Source organism: Oryctolagus cuniculus, chromosome 8 (assembly GCF_964237555.1).
Source record: "Oryctolagus cuniculus chromosome 8, mOryCun1.1, whole genome shotgun sequence".
NCBI classification, from domain to species: Eukaryota; Metazoa; Chordata; class Mammalia; order Lagomorpha; family Leporidae; genus Oryctolagus; species Oryctolagus cuniculus.
Window position 1 is genome coordinate 9866453 of NC_091439.1, and position 18277 is coordinate 9884729.

At 52.7% G+C, this 18277-nt stretch overlaps 1 protein-coding gene across 8 annotated transcripts in view; it reads left to right on the forward strand.

The window, feature by feature from the left end:
* TMEM131L (transmembrane 131 like) overlaps positions 1–18277 on the forward strand; it is a 199845-nt gene that overhangs the window by 12899 nt on the left and 168669 nt on the right. For 4 of the 8 annotated variants that reach the window (XM_051819935.2, XM_051819938.2, XM_051819936.2 and 1 more), the window contains exons 1-3: positions 3973–4169; positions 4800–4870; positions 11572–11615. In XM_051819935.2, coding sequence (XP_051675895.2) covers positions 4046–4169; positions 4800–4870; positions 11572–11615 — 239 coding nt within the window. In that variant the 5' untranslated portion in view covers positions 3973–4045. Of the gene's footprint in view, positions 1–3972; positions 4170–4799; positions 4871–11571; positions 11616–18277 lie in introns of those variants that run through there. The other 4 variants (XM_051819931.2, XM_051819934.2, XM_051819932.2 and 1 more) reach the window with 1 other exon arrangement.

The following is an 18277-nucleotide window of genomic DNA, read 5'->3' on the forward strand; positions in this document are numbered from 1 at the left end:
GTTTTAGAGAACACACAGAGGTGACTATTTTTAACTGTGGGTACTGCTACGTCCCCATCATGACAATCCCATTATGGAAAAGGACAATTACTGTACACAACAGAGTAGCTTGAGAAAGGAGAAAATGCTTATGCAATGCTCTTCATCAGGCCTCATGAGATGAGCTGGGATAAAGTTAGAGTAGGGGGCCAGTGGTGTGGCATAGCGGGTAAAGCTACCACCTGCACAGCCAGCATCCCATATGGGCACCAGTTCGAGTCCTGGCTGCTCCACTTCTGATCCACCTCTCTGCTATGGCTTGGGAAAGCAGTAGAAGATGGCCCAAGTCCTTGGGTTCCTGTACCCACATGGGAACCTGGAAGAAGTTCCTGGCTCCTGGCTTTGGATCGGTGCAGCTCCGGCTGTTACAGCCATTTGGGGAATGAACCAGTGGATGGAAGACCTCTCTTTCTCTCTGCCTCTCCTTCTCTCTCTGTGTAACTCTGACTTTCAAATAAATAAATACATTTTTTAAAAAGTTACAGTAAGAAGGAGCTCCTGGGTCAAGAATGCCTGGCCACAAGCAGCATGTTCCTGTGCCGTTCGGGAGCCAGCCCTCCTGGGATACTCCTCCTCGCTGTGGCATGACTTGTATCCCGGCAGTGGCCATGGGGGTTTAATGAAATACTGGATTTTCTTGTCTTCCTTGAGGTATGGTCCTAAATGGGCCAGCAAAGAGCTGTTGCAGGTACATTTTCATTCATTATTCCTATTTCAGTAAGTCTGAGTAATAAATGATATGATCGTGGGCCAGTGCCATGGCTCACTTCACTAATCCTCCACCTTTGGCGCTGGTACCCCGGGTTCTAGTCCCGGTTGGGCTGCCGGTTCTGTCCCGGTTGCTCCTCTTTCAGTCCAGCTCTCTGCTGTGGCCCAGGAAGGCAGTGGAGGATGGCCCAAGTCCTTGGGCCCTGCACCTGCATGGGAGACCAGGAGGAAGCATCTGGCTCCTGGCTTCGGATTGGCACAGAGCGCCTGCAGTGGCAGCCATTTGGGGAGTGAACCAACGGAAAAGAAAGACCTTTTTCTCTGTCTCTCTCTCTCTGTCTAACTCTGCCTGTCAAAAAAAAAAATAATAAAGCATAAATTAAGTAGGAATCATGATCAGCATCTTGCATAGTTTTTTGAAAACACTTATCTGAAAGAGCATTTGAGAGAGAGAGAAAGAGAAAGAGAAAGAGAAAGAGAGAGAGAGAGAGAGAGAAAGTAAGTTAGCTTCCATCCTCTGGTTCATTCCCCAAATGGCCTCAACAGCTGGGCTTGGAGCAGGCCAAAGGTAGCAGCTGGGAACTCCTTCCTGGTCTTCCACACAGGTAGCAGGGCCCCAAGTCCTTGGTTCATTCTCTGTTGTTTCCCCAGATGGGTTAGCAGGAAGCTAGATTAGAAAAAGAGTAGCTGGGACTTGAACCAGCACTCCAATATGAGAAGCCCATGTGGCAGGCTGTGGCTTGGTCTGTGGCGCCGCAATAGCAGCCCCAACATCTTGCATGTTTAAAAATAAGTAGTCTTAGCCATTTATAGGTACAATTTAAAAGAAATTGACCTTATATGACTGTAACTTAAAATTGATAGACCCTGCCCAGATAACCACCCTGCTGTCTCTCCCATGCTCTGGTCATGTGTATGTGACTTCCGTATTAACTTGACTCGTGTTCACATGATTTTTTCCTCCATTAATATTATTTCATATGCAGTTTTTCATAATTCTGCTACTAAAAGGAGCTGTATAACTTGGCTATTTTTTCATTTTTTTTGTGCTTGGTTTTCTGCAGTAAAATGAGGCATTGGGGCTGTTAAATGATCTGCAAAACTTCTCCAGCTCTAACACACTGTGAGACTATCTGCTGTCGACAAAGGGAAGAAAGGCAATACAGCACAAATACGCAGGCGTGTTCTTTGGAGAACAAGTTTACTCCAAAACATGATGCTGCTTAATGGGCCATAACTTTCCTGTTGTTCATGAGTCAGCAAGAAAAATACCTCCAGAGAGGGCTAAGTGGGTCAGAGTTATCTAAGAAGACAGCTGTGTAATACTGCATCCTTCTGCAACCCCATGGCACTGCAGATACATGATCCTGGCTTTTCCAACAGCAGTCAAATAGCATTACCCACTTTGGTGCAGTCCCCAAGAGCAGAAACTTGAAAAAGCAGGCTGATCTTAAAACCCTGTGGTAGAACAAATTCGAGCAGACTTGTACTCCTGGTCAACAGCAGTGTTATTCTCTCTTTCAAGTCACTTCCCTGCATTTCCATTGCCACTGTGGCACTGGTTAGTGTGGGAAAAGCTTTCTACTAACAAAGTAAAAACCATTTTTGTTTAGTGGGAAAGCTTTGCATGATGACTTTTTTTTTTTATTAAACCTATTTAATAAAACTGTCAATGTCTGTTTTTGCTTTTCTTTCTTAGAGGAGCCCCGAGAAGCTTAAAATTATGCATTGTAAATATGCAGAAAAAGGAGAGAGCTTAGAAACCTAACTGTGGAGGTGCAGTCAGTGCCGGGGTGGGCTGTACAAGGGTTCACAATGGGGGACCTGCAGAGTCCAAGGGGCCGAAGGCAATAAGTGCAGAGAAATAGAGGCACCCTCGATGGCACTGGGGATCCTGGCTAACGGAGGGAAGATAAGGTGCACTTGGAGGTGTTCACGTTGGATAAGGCAAAGAGCCCTTTCCTCCCCCCATGTCAACAACTTACATGTATGCTCATCTACTTAAGTATGGTCAAGCAAATTTGGCCATTTACCCTCGTTTGGCGTGATCTGTAGACATAGCGTGCTGGATTCAGAGGACCTCATTATGTCTTCACAACTGGTATCTGTCCTGCTACGCCACCAGGGCTCTGCCACAGTCTAGACTGGAAGGCACCGTAGCAATTAAACAAAGGATCAATGCAAGAAGGCAGGTGTGCCCTGTCACTCGTACTCTGAATTTCAAACAAGCCAGGCTGCAGGCAGCAAATCAGCAAATCAACAAGAAAGCCCAAAGACTCTCCACACTTCCAAATTTATGCAGAGGGAGCTCTGGGTGACAGCGTTGGCCAAGGCGTGAAGTTAGTTCAAAAGAGATCTCAGGTCTTAGGCATATTGGTGATGGGCATCGCAGCCGGGGCTAACAAAATACCCTATACTGTAAATGGCAGCAACTGGCAACCGTCTGCACGCTCGCCCGCAGTCCTGTTTCAGGAGAGGCTGGAGGAGTTTTGCAATCTGATTCCGAAAGGGAAGTGTTTATTGTTATCGCAGGGTCTGCAAAGCCATCCATCTCGCCAGAAGAGGCTTCCCCACCTGTCGCGACCTGGACCATCTCCACGGAGGGTGCCGGGCGCGCCACCGCCACGCGGCGCTGAGGTCAGCCTCCCGGGTCTTGGGAGAGCTCTTTTTATTCTAAATTACAGCCTCTGCAGCCACCGGATATCCTCGCTGCAGAACTGGCTGTAGCCATGTGGCTGCACTCGCGTTTCCTGACAACCACTGCATTATTTCCACTAATATCCTGTCTGAGGGCTCTCGCGCGGCGGCTCCCCATCGCCGCCGCCCCCTCCCCGTGGGCACGGTCCCCGCCGTGGCCCCGTGTGCGCGAACAAAGCGCCGACCTCCTCAAAAAACGCTCCGGGAGAAAAAGCGGACGGGCGGGGATGTGGGTCGGGGGTGGGTGCCCCCGGCCCAGGTCTCCCCGGACGCCTCTCGGAGACCCTGCCCCAGCTGCAGCAGAGCGCCCGGCCGGCGGCCACGCGCTGCGCGCCGGGGCGGGACGCCCGCGGCCGCCGCTCGCATTGTCCACGTCTCCCCCGCACCCCGCCGCGATCCGTCCCACCCTATCTGTGGCGCACACGCGCCCAGAGCGAGCGGCGCGCCCCGGCCTGGAGCAGCAGCTGCGGCGGCGGGGGCGGGGGCGGCGCGGCGCGGGGCGGGGCGGGGCGGCGCGGGGGCGGGCCCGGGGCGAGGCGGCCCGGGCGCCAGCGAGGGAGCGAGCGAGCGGCGAGCCGCCGAGAGCAGCGCGAGCACCAGCATGGCGGGGCTCCGACGCCCGCAGCCCGGCTGCTACTGTCGCACGGCCGCGGCCGTGAACCTCCTGCTGGGCGTCTTCCAGGTCCTGCTGCCCTGCTGCCGCCCGGGAGGGGCTCAGGGACAAGGTCAGCCTCGCGGCGCTGGGCTCGCGTTCCCTCTCCACCCCGCCCCCTCCCGCCTCTTTCTTGTAGGGAGCAGCCGAAATCTAGGAGAGGGCGAGGGGAGGAGAGGCAGGGGGGCGGGCGAGGGAGCCCAGCGGTTGCAGCCCGCGGCTGATAAGGCTTTCCGCACGCCGCGTGTACCCCCCCCCCGCCCCCATCTCTGCGCACCGCTGCGCCCCGTCCAGCCGCGGGGCTCGGGGACCGCTAGCCGCGCGCGCCCCGGAGCCTTTGTGCGCGGGCCCCTGCGCCCCGGGCGCAGCCCCCGCTTTGTGTGGCGCGCGCCGGTGCCTCGCCGCGGCCCGGCTTCCTGCAGCTTTGTTCCGCCGGGCCAGAAGCTCGGGCTGCCGAGCCCTGGGGTGCCCCCCGTGGCGTGGCCCCGGGCCCCCCCGCCTGCCTGGGTCCGGCACCCCGAGCCCGCACGCTGCGAGCGGCGCACACCCAGTTCCATTGTGCGGGTGCCCCCGGTCCGCTCTGAGCAGGGAGACGGGGCTTGTTTTGGGGCGAGGCGGGTGGCACGGGAGGACGCCGAGGGAAACAGGAAGCGCTCGCGTTCCGCGCACTAACGCCGCGGTGTGCTTTTTGGTGTCGGTGCAGCGATTGAGCCCTTGCCGAACGTGGTGGAGCTGTGGCAGGCAGAAGAAGGGGAACTCCTGCTGCCCACTCAGGTGAGGACGTCCAGGTGACGGGGCGGGCTGTGGGTGTGCGAGGGAGGAGGGGCGGGGAGGCCGTTGCGCCCCCACCCCCCGCGGCACAGGCGCGCGGGGCCACTTTGCAAGGCAAATAAACCGCAGGGCCGAGCCTGAACACCTGGCCACGGTGGCCTCCCAGGCCTCCTCCCTCGCCATGTGACAAGAGCGTGAGTCACGCCGGCCCCGAGTTCAGGAGGTGGGAGCCCAGGCCGCCGCAGCCGGGCTGCAGGGCGCGCAGACGGGGGTGTGCCCTATTCTGCCTTAAGGGGGCTGCTGCTGTGTTTAATTGGCAAGGGGCTGGCCCCAGCGCTGGTGGAGGACCGGAGGGAACGCACTCGCCCTGAGCGCTGAGTAGCTTTGGGAAGATGGGACTTGAAAGGATTGTAGTCTTGGATTTTCTCCAAGCGCCTTTAATTCATGGAAGAATACACCCACTTAAGAACTTGAGTTTCAGGTTTTTGGTGTCCCCCCCTCCCCCCGTATGGTGATAGAAGGGTTACATGAAGAAAAATACTTAGATTCTACCGCGAATCCGTGGCCGTTTGGAGGGTAGCAGCAGTTACAGATCTGATAGGCTGTTGTGTTTAAGGTTGAATTTTGACAAATTCTCAGTGCAACTTACCCTTCTTGTTTTAAAAAAGAACAGCATTTACGATTCCAGAGTTGGCTGATCTCCCTGAGAGGCAGAGAGAGACAGAGACAGACAGACAGAGCTCCCAGCCCCTGGCTCATGGCACAGATGCCTGCAGTGGCTGGGCATAGGCTGGTGAAAGCTGGGAACTGAATCCAGGCAGGAACCCCATTGCTTGAGCCATGGCTGCTGCCTCCCTGGGTCTGCATTAGCAGGAAGCTGGAGTCTGGAGCTGGAGCCAGAATTGCAAATTGACCATGTGGGATGCAGGTGTCTTCTCCAGGCAAAATGCCTAGAGGTTTATTTATTTAATTGTACACATTTAAGTAGAATATTTTTGATGGGTGTTTTTCACCAGCAACGGTAGTTACCCAAAGCACATTTTGTGTGTGTGTGTGTGTGTGTGCACGCGCCCGCGCGTTGGTAGTGGTGGTGAGGGTTCCATTATAAGGGGATATTCAGCTGTGTGTGGCAGTGTTTAAGATGAACGTGACTTCCCACATGGGTGGCAGCACTTAATTCTATGTTGTCTCTTTTGTGGCTGCTTAGAAAAACAGGATGTGTCGCTGGAAGTTCACTGGCCAGGCTCTGCAGGTTTAGCTTTTCTCTCTCCTGTGTGGAGGGCTGGTTCGGAGATATTTGGAATAGGCGTCTTGACTGGGGGATAATGAATAACAGCTTCAAGGCAGAGGTGATCTTTCGGGAGAATTCTCCTGGGCCTTCCACGAAGGCTGAGTGAGACCGGTCCTTGAGAGAGACTTCTGCAGGTTGGGGAGCGGAAACTCTGGCTTTCTTCGGTGATCTGGTCGGTGCAGCTTGGAAGATGCAGAAAGAGCACGGCTTTTGTAATCCTGCTGAGAGAGGCGCACTTAGCCCTTGGGGTGGTTACTTGGAGAACAGTTCATTGCCAGTGACCTCCTGGGCAGAGAGGGTCTTATCCTGCCCTTGGGCTGTTGAGCTGGTCCTGAGCAGTGGCGCTCGCTGCTGCCCTTGCCCACTGACCGCGTGCTGGCGACTAGAAACTGCCAGGTGCCCGTGGGAGTGGGACCCCCCCCCCCCCCCCCCCCCCGCCAAGAAGCCCTCCTACGTATCTGTTTTTGCCTTTTTGCCCAGTTGCAGTCTGTACCTCATGCTGGGTGATGTTGGAAGACAGAGGAGACTGACAGGCAAAGAAATCATAAATTCTTGTTTGTTCCAGAGTTGGAGGTTTTTCGTAGTCGCTGAGCTCAGAGGTGGAAATGTCAGGGCCCAGGGCATGAGGAATTATCATATTTATATGGTCAGAAGCTATTCTTAGTGTCTGGTTTTGTTTATGTGTTTAATACAGTGTGTTTTGGTAAAAAAGAATTAAAATGTTAGAATGAAGCCTTGTGCAGTACACACGGTAGAGACATTTGTAGCTGAGCTGTTTTAATCACAGCTATAATGAAAGTGAAACTGGTATTCAGAATACTTTTCTAAATACTCCCACTGGATGTGTGAATGTTAGAAAGCCATCTTCTCTGCTTCTACCTGGGCAGGAGGGAGAGAGACAGCCACATGCGTTAGTGCTCTCATGAGCTGCAGAGAGTTCTGAAGAAAGTTATCTTTTAAGCACATGGGAGACGGAATTAAAATGGAATTACAAGATGAGTTTGGTAAAATAGAATTAGGAGATAAGCTTGTTTTGGTGCAAAGAAACAGTTTCCTGCTGTGTGTTATGTGGCGTCTGTTGAAAAGAGAGTATTTATAGGTGCCATTCAAATCGGAGGGTTTTCCCGCTTAGGTAACTAGTTTGTTGGGTTCCTGACATTCAGGAAGACCAAAGGATGCGTCTAGAACCTGGGGCTGTCAGTCATAGGTGACATCAGAAGACATGGTATGAACTAAATATCTGCCAGCACTATTTATTTTCCAACATATTTCTCTTCATGTAGTTAGAAGGAGAGACCGTCCATACACTGGTCACTCCCCAAAATGCCCACAGCAGTCAGGGCTGGGCCAGGCTGAAGGCAGGGGTCAGGAACTCCATCTGGGCCTCCCACATGGTTGGCAGGGACCCAAGTACTTGAGCCATCATCTGCTGCCTCCCAGGGTGTGCATTAGCAGGAAACTGGATCAGAAGTGGAATGGAGACAAACCCAGGCACTACCTTATGAGATGCTGGTGGCCTCTTTAACAGCTGAGCCAAATGCCTGCCCCAACACTGATTATCTGAGTAATTATTTACTTTGGAAATATTTCCTGTTGAGTGGGATTTTTTTCCATCTTTTTCTGATGAGTCTCTAAGTGATCAAGTCTTTTTTTTTTTTTTTTGATTTATTTTATTTATTTGAAAAACAGAATTACAGAGAGAGGCAGATAGAGGGAGAGAGGTCTTCCATCTGCTGGTTCATTCCCCAGATGGCCTCAATGGCTGGAGCTGAGCTGATCCGAAGCCAGAAGCTTCTGTGTCTCCCATGTAGGTGCAGGAGCCCAATCACTTGGACCATCCTCTGCTGCTTTCCCAGGTGCATTAGCAGGGAGCTGGATCGGAAGTGGAGCAGCCAGGACTCAAACTGGCACCCACATCGGATGTCAGCACTACAGGATGGGGCTTTAGCCCACTGTGCCACAGCACCAGCCTGTGATCAAGATCTTGAATAACACTTCTGTAGTTGGACCAGATACAATGACTGAATTGTTATAAACTCCCAGACTCTGTGGCCCGGCCTCCAGGGTTTGAGTCCCAGTGCTATCCTTTTTTTTTTTTTTTTTAAAGCTTTGTTCCTTTACCTTTTGTCCTCAGTTTTCAGCAGGGGGAATGATCGTGCTTATATCAGAAGATTTCATGAGAATTAAGTGCCTTGGACTTAGCACCTGACATAAGGGTCGGAAATAGAGCAACTGAGACTCTAGCCGGCGCCCATATCAGACGCTGGTGCTGCGGGCGGTGGCTTTACCTTGCTATTACCTTGCTGGCCTCCATATGTGGAATGTTTAAAAAGTTTATAGAACATATGTATTATGAAAAAAACACTTTGCATGGATTTCAAATGTTTCATTTTTCTTTCTTTTTTTCTAAGGGCAGGGAGAGATCTTCCATCTGTTGGTACTTTCCAAATGCCCTCAATGGTCAGGGGTGAGCCAGGCCAAACCAGGAGCCAAAAACTCAGTCTAGGTCTCCCATGTGGGCGGCAGGGGACCGAGCTACTTGACCTATGACCTCTGCCTCCCTGGGTGTGCACTAGCAGGAAGCTAGGACTAGAAGCAGGACTAAGGCTCAAATCCAGGCATCTGATGTTGTATGTGGGGGTGTCTCAGCCAGCAGCGTGTCAACCGCCAGGCCAAATGCCCACCCCAGAATTTCAAGTTTTTTTTTTTTTTTTGCACCAAAATAAACTTACCTTTTAATCCCATTTTGCCCTAGTGATAATTAGAGAAAGAAAGGAAAAAGGCGATTTTATTCTTCGGTCTACAGAAGTTTTCCTTACTTTTGACCTTCTGACAATACTTCAATACGCTGAATCGGAAGTGTTGCTGGCCTGGCAACCTGGATGGATGTTCAGGTGTTTCTCTTGCCCAGAAGCGATGCAGTGTGTGCACGGGGCAGCCCTGTGCACCTTCTTCATGTCTGGGGATGGGCATTTGGCACGGTCATTTAGACCTCACTTGGGAAGCCTGTATCCCACATCGGAGTGCCCGGGTGCAAGTCCGGGCTCCACTTCTGGTTCCAGCTTCCTGCTGATGTGCACCTGGGGAGGCAGCAGGCCACGGATGGCTGCAGCACTTGGGTCCTGCCAGCCTTGTGGGAGACCCAGATTAAGTTCCCTGCTCTGGGCTTCAGCCTTACCCAGCCCCAGCCGTTGCAGGCATACCGAAAGGTGACCCAGTGAGTCAAAGGTTTCTGTCTGTTTCGCTACCTTTCCAATAAATAAGTGAAAATTTTAAAAATACCTATTTTTGCCCCCCCCCCCATGTCTGATAACAGATATGGACAGAAAGTGAAACAGGAGACGGTCTGGTGAGCCTCTGAGTTCTTTTTGATTCTCTCAGGTACTGAGTCAGGTGATAGCAGCCCACCCCAGTCTGTGACTCATCGACCAGTATTTGGAAATCTTTTTGTCATAGAGACTTATTTTTGGTTTAGTCTGCTTCCACCATCAATACTGGAGAAGCCATGTGACAGTTGGGTGCCCCCCCTCCCCCCCGTGTCACGTAAACCCTTGGGGGATATTTGAAGTCCTAGTACTGTGCTAGTAACTGGAAACTAGGACCTGATTTTACAGATGGGGAAACCGAGGCAGAGAGCAGTTAAATCCCCGACCCAAGGTTAGAAGAAAGTTGGGCAGTGGTGAAGTCTGGACCCAGCAAGTGTTGGGCCCCAGAGCAGGGGCAGGAATGTAGGGTCTGCTCCCTTCCCTTTGGGAATACCCTAAGGTAACACTCAAGTGCTGGAATGTAGAGAGAGAGCAGGGCTCAGTCACAGCTGTGGGGGGAAGAGATCGCGGTGGCAGTGTGTGACTGGGGGCCACAGTGTGGTTCAGCACCCACTGCGTGGTTATGGAGCAGGGGATGGGTAGCCCCCGACTGCTGGTGCAGGCATGCGCAGGGTGGGTTGTTGCAGCCGTCTTGGAGCAAGAGCGAAAGGCCCGGCTGCTCTGGTCCTCGAGCTCTGGGGATCCCCAGGCTGTGGGCTGATGACCCGGCCGCAGGGTGGGAGAAGACAGGACGCGCCTGCACGGTGTCTTCTCCCGGTGCACAGGACTTACTGATGGAGGTGAGGGGAAGGGGGCAGCGCAGGAGGACCCTCAGGCTTGCCCAGGGGGTCCAGGACCGTGGTGGGGTCCTTGACGGAAGCAGGGATCGGGTTAAAGCCGAAGCTGGGAGCCCCTGACCTTGGGAATTTGATTGTTGGTCAACTGCTTCTGGGGAGGTCCATCTGTATCCCCTGGAGGCATCGGGAGGTGGTGCTGGAGTTCTGAACTGACGCCTCCTGCAAGGACCATGGGATGTCTGCCAGGGGCTGGGCACCCGGCCTGGAGCTGTGCTGACCACAGACACCCCGCCTTCACCGTCGGGGCTAGGCAGGCATTCATCCGGTACCCGTAGGGGTGATGGGGAGAGGCCGGCTTGGGCCTCGTGGATACAGGCTTGGGTCGCAGTCTTGCCCAGGAGGATGGGCAGTGTGGCAGAGCTCCCTGGAGTATAGCTGGGAGAGCAGGATCAGTCCGCTGCAGCCAGTTGCGTGAGCTCCGGGAGGCTGTGGCCGGCGAGAGCGAGCCACACAGCCTTGAATTGCATCTGGCTGTCTGTGTCGGTTCAGGCGCCTGCCGCTCCTGCTTCCAGCCCCTGTTTTCTTTTACTTACGCACGTTACCAGTGGTCAGGCTCCTGGGTGTGAGTCTGACAGGTGACTTTGGGAGAGCTTCTGGGTGCGGTGTTGCTGTCATTTATGAAATTATCCGCCACCTTTTCTGTGTGTGAGAATATACAGGTGTTTACTAAGAGGATTCTAAGCTAAACAGAGTACATTGTCTGCATTTGGGGTTTTCATTAGCATTAAACTTTATCTTGTATGTTTGAACTTAAGCATTGAAAAAACAGCTTTTGGAGAGAGGTGGTGAAATCACTTTGGGATTATGTGTAAGTTGTGGTTTTACTTTAAAGTTGGAGGGGTTTACACAGTGATTTCATTTACGTATTTGAATGATGTATTAGTCTATTTGAAAGGCAGAGACAGAGATCTTCCATCTGCTGGTTCACTCCCCAAATGACCGCCACAGCCAAGCTTGGGTCTGAAGCCAGGTCCTGGGAACCTGTCCCAGCTCAGATCTCCCACGTGGGTGGCAGGGACCCAATAGCTTGAGCTGTCCCTACCACCCTCCAGGCTATGCGCTAACGGGAGACGGGGAGGTCAGGAGTCAGGCGCTCTGTTGGGGGTGCAGGTGTCCTGGCCTGTGTCTCAGCCCACAGCTGTCGTAGACACTGATGACAAGTTCATCACCCCTGTCGCTGGGCAGAACCGTCTCTAATGCTGATTTTGGGTCCCTTCGCAGCCCCTGCTGACCCGTGTGCTTTCTCTATAGGGTGATTCTGAAGAGGATCTGGACGAGCCTTCTCAAGAGCAGAGGTAAGGAGAACGGGAGTGAGCCCTGCCCGCGGCCGCTGCGTGAGAGCTGGGCGCATGCCTGCGCTGGCTGTTGCATGCCCTTGTCTTCCGCAGTTGTGATGGTTACTGCTAGGAGTTGCCGTGCCTGTTTTAAAATAAGGTGGTACTGAAGGCTGTTGGAATACCCTGCCTCACTTGCTTTTCCCGAGTTGCGTTCGCGCCCTCTGTCTGGCTCGCCAGCCAGCGGCTGCTGAGCGTGGGGCACCGTGCTGAGTATTGAAGATAAAAGCCCGAACAAGGCGCGCCCTGGGGTAACTGTAAACCGAGCAGTCACGTGCGTGATGAGAACGAGCAGGAGTCCCATCCTGTGGTAGGGGGTGATGCGGGAGACGGGTGAGGCGACCGTCAGGAGGGCACGGACGCACTGGCTGCAGTCTGGGGGCTGGAGGAGCAGCCGCACGGTGTGCAGAGGTAGAGTGCTGTGGGCAGAGGGAACAGCAGGTGCAAAGGCCCTGAGGCTGGACTCCTGAGCCCTGTTCTGGTAGCAGCCCAGGATCCCTGGAGAAACCCAGTGTGGTTTATACGTTAGTGAGATGAGATGGGGCCTGAGATGCCACAGTAAGGTGTTGGTGTGTTATTTTTATTTTTTGGATTTTTTTTTTTGTTTTCATCTTATTAGAGAGATTTTTCTACCTGCAGGTTCACTGCCCAGGTGCCTGCAACAATCGTGGCTGGGCCGGGCTGAACCCAGGAGCCTGGCACTCAGTCCAGGTCTCCCACGTGGATGACAGGGACCCAGGTGCTTGAGCCGTCAGCGGCTGCCTCGCGGGGTGCGCGCTAGCAGGTAGCTGGGCTCTGCAGCAGAGCCTGCAGTCTGGTCCCGACACTCCTGTCCCAGATGGGGCCTCCCGGCTGCTCCGCCGAGCACCTCCGCTGAGGTTTATTTTTGAGCGTAGTTTGAGTTGTGACTGTGTTTGCTGCAGAGGGCTGGTGAACTGGCCGTGTTTGAGAGATTGTTACGTTCATGATACATTCTGGTGATTTTTGGATAAAACTGACGGGGTTTAGCCAATGTGGAGATACTGCTATCCCCAAGCTGCTTCTGTTCATGACTGTTGACGGGAGCATCTTCGAGTGCCTGTATTAAAGAAAAGGGAGGAGGGAGACAACAGAGATAGCACTGAATTGAGGCTACGTCAGCCTGTCTCATTGTGTTGGTAAAAAATGATCAGATGGGGCCAGCCCTGTGGCGGAGAGGGTTAAGCCTCCGCCTGCAGTGCTGGCATCCTATATGGGCGCCAGTTGGCGTGCTGGTTGCTCCTCTTTCAATGCAACTCTGTGGTTCAAGTGCCTGGGAAAGCAGCGAAGGCTGGCCCAAGCCCTTGGGCCTCTGCACCCATGTGGGAGACCTAGATGAGGATACTGGCTCCTAGCTTTGGCCTGGCTGAACTCCGGCTGTTGCAGCCGTTTGGTGAGTGAACCGGTAGATGGAAGATCTCTTGATCTCCGCCCCCCCTCTTGTCTCTGTCTCTCCTTTCTCTGTAACTCTGCCTTTTAAATAAACCCATTTTTGAAAAAGGGATTGTGAATGCTGTTAAAAACATCAGTACTTACAACATGGCAAAGGTGTCCTTTTTGCAGATTTTAAGCTCATAAAGCTTTAATTGTGAGACAACTTAGTAGATGTTAATGTTACCGCTCTTTTTTGTATGACTATTACTTTCTGAAAAATCTCTGGTTTGTTTATTTGAGAGGCAGAGAGAGAAAAAGATGACAAATGGACAGACAGAGCGCTCATAGGCCGAGCCACTCCCCCAATGCCCGCACCTGTGCTGAGGGAGCTGGGAACTTGGAGTCTCCTGCGTGGCTGCCAGGGACCTGACTCCGTGAGCCATCAGCTGATGCTTTATGGGATGTGCATTAGCAGGAGGCAAAGCTGAGACTTGAACCCATGCACTCTGATCTGGGGTGAGGGCGTCCCGTATGGTAACGGCTGTGCCAGCTCCCCCCCAGCCCTGTCCACATTAGTGGTCTTTTGACACAGCCTGAGAAAGAATGAAAGGTGGTTGGGCTGCGGGAGAATTGTGTCAATGATTTAGGCTGGTGGCCAGTCTACTTTCAGGCATATATGTGGCTGTATGACTGTATACATGTGTAAAATCTATATTAAAAAAATGAGTCTACAGTGTACTTTTTTTTTTACTTTTAATTTTATTTGAAAGAAAAGGCATCTTCTCTCCCCTGGTTTACTTCCTAGACGCCCAATTGAGCCAGGGCTAAAGCCAGGAACCTGAACTCTAGTGGGGTTAATAAATAAGTCTTTTTTTTTTTTGACAGGCAGAGTTAGTGAGAGAGAGAGAGAGAGAGGTCTTCCTTTTCTGTTGGTTCACCCACCAAATGGCTGCTATGGCTGGTGCGCTGTGGCCGATCCGAAGCCAGGAGCCAGGCACTTTCCCCTTGTCTCCCATGCGGGTGCAGGGCCCAAGCACTTGGGCCATCCTCCATTGCCTTCCCAGGCCACAGCAGAGAGCTGGACTGGAAGAGGAGCAACCGGGACAGAATCCGGCACCCCAACCGGGACTGGAACCCAGGGTGCTGGCACCGCAGGCAGAGGATTAGCCAAGTAAGCTGCGGCGCCGGCCACTAAATAAATCTTGAATAAATGAAGATTTATTTATTTATTTGAAAGGCAGAGATAACAGAGAAGGAGATAGATAGAAGTCTTCCATCTTCTGGTTCACTCCCCAAATGGCCACAAGGCCAGGATGAAGCCAGGAGCTTCTTCCAGGTCTTCCACCTGGGTGCAGGGGCCCAAGCACATTGGCTATCCTTTGCTACTTTCCCAGGCACATTAGCAGGGAGCTGGATCGGAAGTGGAGCAGTTGGGACTCAAACCGCTGTCCATGTGGGGTGCTGGCACAGCAGGTGGAGGCTTAACCTTCTACACCACAACACTGGTCTCAGAGACCCAAGTTCTTGAGCCGTCATCTTCTGCTTTCAGAGTGCACGTTAGAGGAAGTAGAGGAGCCAGAACTGAAACCGGGCTCTCTGTTGGGGGATGTGGGCATCCCAAGCGGTGACTTAACTGCTGTGCACAGCACCTGTCCAGTGTACTCTGTTTTCTATCCTGTTTTATGTCATTTTAAAAATGCTAGTTGCTACTTACTGGATTGGTTTGTTTAGTTAGTTGCTAGTAGTTTTACTGGGATATAATTCATACACCATACCATCCACCCATTTATTTATTTATTTATCAGATGTATTTATTTGAAAGGCAGAATGAGAGAGAGAGAGAGAGAATCTCCCGTCTGCTGGTTCACTCCCCACATGGCTGCAACAGCCAGGGCTGGGCCAGGCTGAAGCCAGGAGCCAGGAGCTTCTTCTGGGTCTCCGACATGGGTGCAGGCTCCCAAGCACTTGGGCCGTCTTCCACTACTTTCCCATTATTGGGGAGCTGGATCAGAAGTGGAACAACAGGGACTCAGCTGGTGCTCATATGGGATGCTGATATTGAGGCAGTGGCTTGACCCTCTGTGCCACAATGCTGGCTCCTGCATTAAAAGGGTAAATTGACACCATCAGCAGAGAAGTTGCTCAAGCTGTACATTGAGTGACCTAACACCATTCACCCACTTAATGTGCTCAGTAGGTTTTTAATAAATGGCAGATTGTGCAGCCGTCATCATAGTGAGTTCTGAAACTTGTCCCACCTGCATTGATTTTTTGTTTTAAAGATTTTATTTGTTTGAGAGGTAGAGATAGAGAGGTCTTCCGTCTGCTGGTTCACTCCCTAAAAGGCCGCAGTGGTCGGAGCTGGGCTGATCCGAAGCCAGGAGCTTCTTCTGGGTCTCCCACGTGGGTAGAGGGGCCCAAGTCCACTGCTTTCCTAGGCTGTAGCAGAGAACTGGATCAGAACTGGAGCAGCCGGGACTTGAACTCACACCCCTATGGGATGCCGGCACTAAAGACAGATGCTTAGCCCACTGCACCACAGTGCTGGCCCCACACCGGCATTGATTTGAAAATTCAAATATTGGTTCACTTTGATCAGTGCTGATGTATGTGTTTTATGTCTTTGGTGTACAATTTTGCAGTATTTTGCTGTAATTTTATCTCTATTTACTCATGTGAACTTGACTTCAAGCTTGTGTCTTTTGGCTTTGTGTGTTTTCTTGCTTTGGCCTGGCCCAGCCCTGGCCATTGTGGCCATCTGGGGAGTGAAGCAATGGACAGGAGATCTCTCTGTGTCTCCCTCTGTCTCTGGAACTCTGACTGTCAAAATAAATAAATCTTTAAAAATACTAAAACGGGGCTGGCGTCGTGGTGTAGCTGGTAAAGCCGCCACCTGCAGCGCTGGCATCCCATATGGGCGCCAGTGCAATTCCTGGCTCCTCTACTTCTGATCCAGCTCTCTGCTATGGCCTGGGGAAGCAGCAGAAGATGGCCCAAATTCTTGGGCCCCTGCACCCGTGTGGGAGACCTGGAAGAAGCTCCTGGCTCCTGGCTTCGGATTGGCTGAGCTCTGGTCATTGCAGCCATTTGGGGAGTGAACCAGCAGATGGTAGACCTCTTTCTGTCTCTGCCTCTCTGTAACTCTGCCCTTCCAAAAAATAAATGCATCATCAAAAAATAATAGCATCAGACCACCGACAGCCATCCTTGGAGAGGCTCCCCATGTGAAGACGTGAGTGTGTGTGTGAGTGTGTGCGTGCACACCTGCACAATGCCCATTGAGGGCAGAGGCTGCTGGAGCCCTTGCTACCACCTCACGCAGTTTGGGAAAACTCTCGGGGTAATTGGCCTCACTGAGGATTTGTTGATGTTGTCTTGACCCCATCATCTGTGGATGCTGTGCAGTTGTATTTGGTTGAAAGCCAGAAAAGCAATGTTGGGAAAACCTTCTTCCCTCTCTCCTCTCCATGCCCGTGGCTCTCCTGGGTGTTCTCAAATATCAGCAGTAAACGGTTCTTTGCTGGGAAGAACAGACCGGTGCCGGGGTTCCAGCGATGAGGGCAGATGAGAGCTGACTTCAGCTGTTACTGGGATTGCGAGCGCTGGGGAAGCTGAGCTGGCTGTCTGGGTACATATCTCTGATAAGCCTTTTATTTGAGTGGGGGAGGAAGATGTGTGAGAATGCAGAACGTTTAAGTGTTGGCAAACTATCGATGCATTGTCTGAGGCTACATCCAGAAGCTTCTGCAAAATGGAATTAAAGGTGAAGTTTATTTTGGTGCAAAAAAAAATTGGTGCCCATGCTTAGTAGGGGGCCTCAAAAAGTTCCTGAAAAATGCATATTATGAAAAAGCTGTGGGGCCGGCGCCATGGCTCACTAGGCTAATCCTCTGCCTTGCGGCGCCGGCACACTGGGTTCTAGTCCCAGTCGGGGCACCGGATTCTGTCCTGGTTGCCCCTCTTCCAGGCCAGCTCTCTGCTGTGGCCCGGGAGTGCAGTGGAGGATGGCCCAAGTGCTTGGGCCCTGCACCCGCGTGGGAGACCAGGAGAAGCACCTGGCTCCTGCCTTCGAATCAGCGTGGTGCACCGGCCACGGGAGCATTGGAGGGTGAGCCAACGGCAAAAGGAAGACCTTTCTCTCTCTCTCTCTCTCTCTCTCTCTCTCTCTCTCTCTCTCTTACTGTCCACTCTGTCAAAACAAAACAAAACTGTGCATATATTTAAAGCATTTTTTTGCACCGAAATAAACTCATGTTAATTAGTGAACCTGAGAGGCAGAGTGAGAGCAAGAGAGAGAGCTCCTGTCCTCCCAAATGCCCCCAGTGGCCCTGCACTCTGGCTGAAGCCGGGAACTTGCTCCAGGTCTCCCACTCAGTTCCTGAGATCAGGAGCCAGAGCCGAGTGTGGAACCCAGGTCCTTCCGTGGTGACATGTGGGTGCCTTCACCATCAGGCAAGATGCCCACCCCAACCTTGGATTCTCATTCCATTTTTGAAGCACCCTTGTATATCATCTCCGCTTTCTCACCGGTTGTAAGCTTCGGAACTGCTGACTGGCTGGGTTCACTGTCTGTGGAAGGCCCTTGGTGTTTGGTTCTCAAATGCACGTCCACCTGGCAAGGAGTGGCAGTAACCCAGCTTCTCCTGTTCTCCTCTCAGGGGCAGAGAGCCTCAGAGTTGGGTGGGAAGGGGCCCTGAGGCCTCTCAGCGACACCCTGGAAGTACGGCACCGACGTCCAGAGAAGCTTCCTCTGGACAGTGCAGGCTATGGGGCCCCTGGGGTGGCGGTGGGGCGGATGGAACTGTTCTTGACTCTTCTTTGTTTCCCTGCAGAAACGGAAGTTCCTTCCCAGTTGAAAGGCTCCTACACTTACTTATTTTGTAAGCTGGAATTACAGAGAGAGAGAGAGGGAGAGGGAGAGAGAGAAATCTTCCATCCACTGGTTCACTCCCCAGATAGCCACACAAGTCAGGGCTGGGCCAGGCTGAAGCCAGGAGCCACATCTGGGTCCCCCACGTGGGTACAGGGGCCCAAACCCTTGAGCCATCCTCCACTGCTTTTCCCAGGCCTGGTGGGGTCCCTTCTGTCATGTGCTTTCTTTGGGAGGAGCCAGGCCCACTCTGCTGTGGGCCAGTCCAGGGAGATTTCCACACAGACATGGAGCTGTCCCTGAGCAGCCTTGTTTCCGGCGAGAAGGCAGGGGCCCTTGGATGCAGGAGACTTGGGAACCC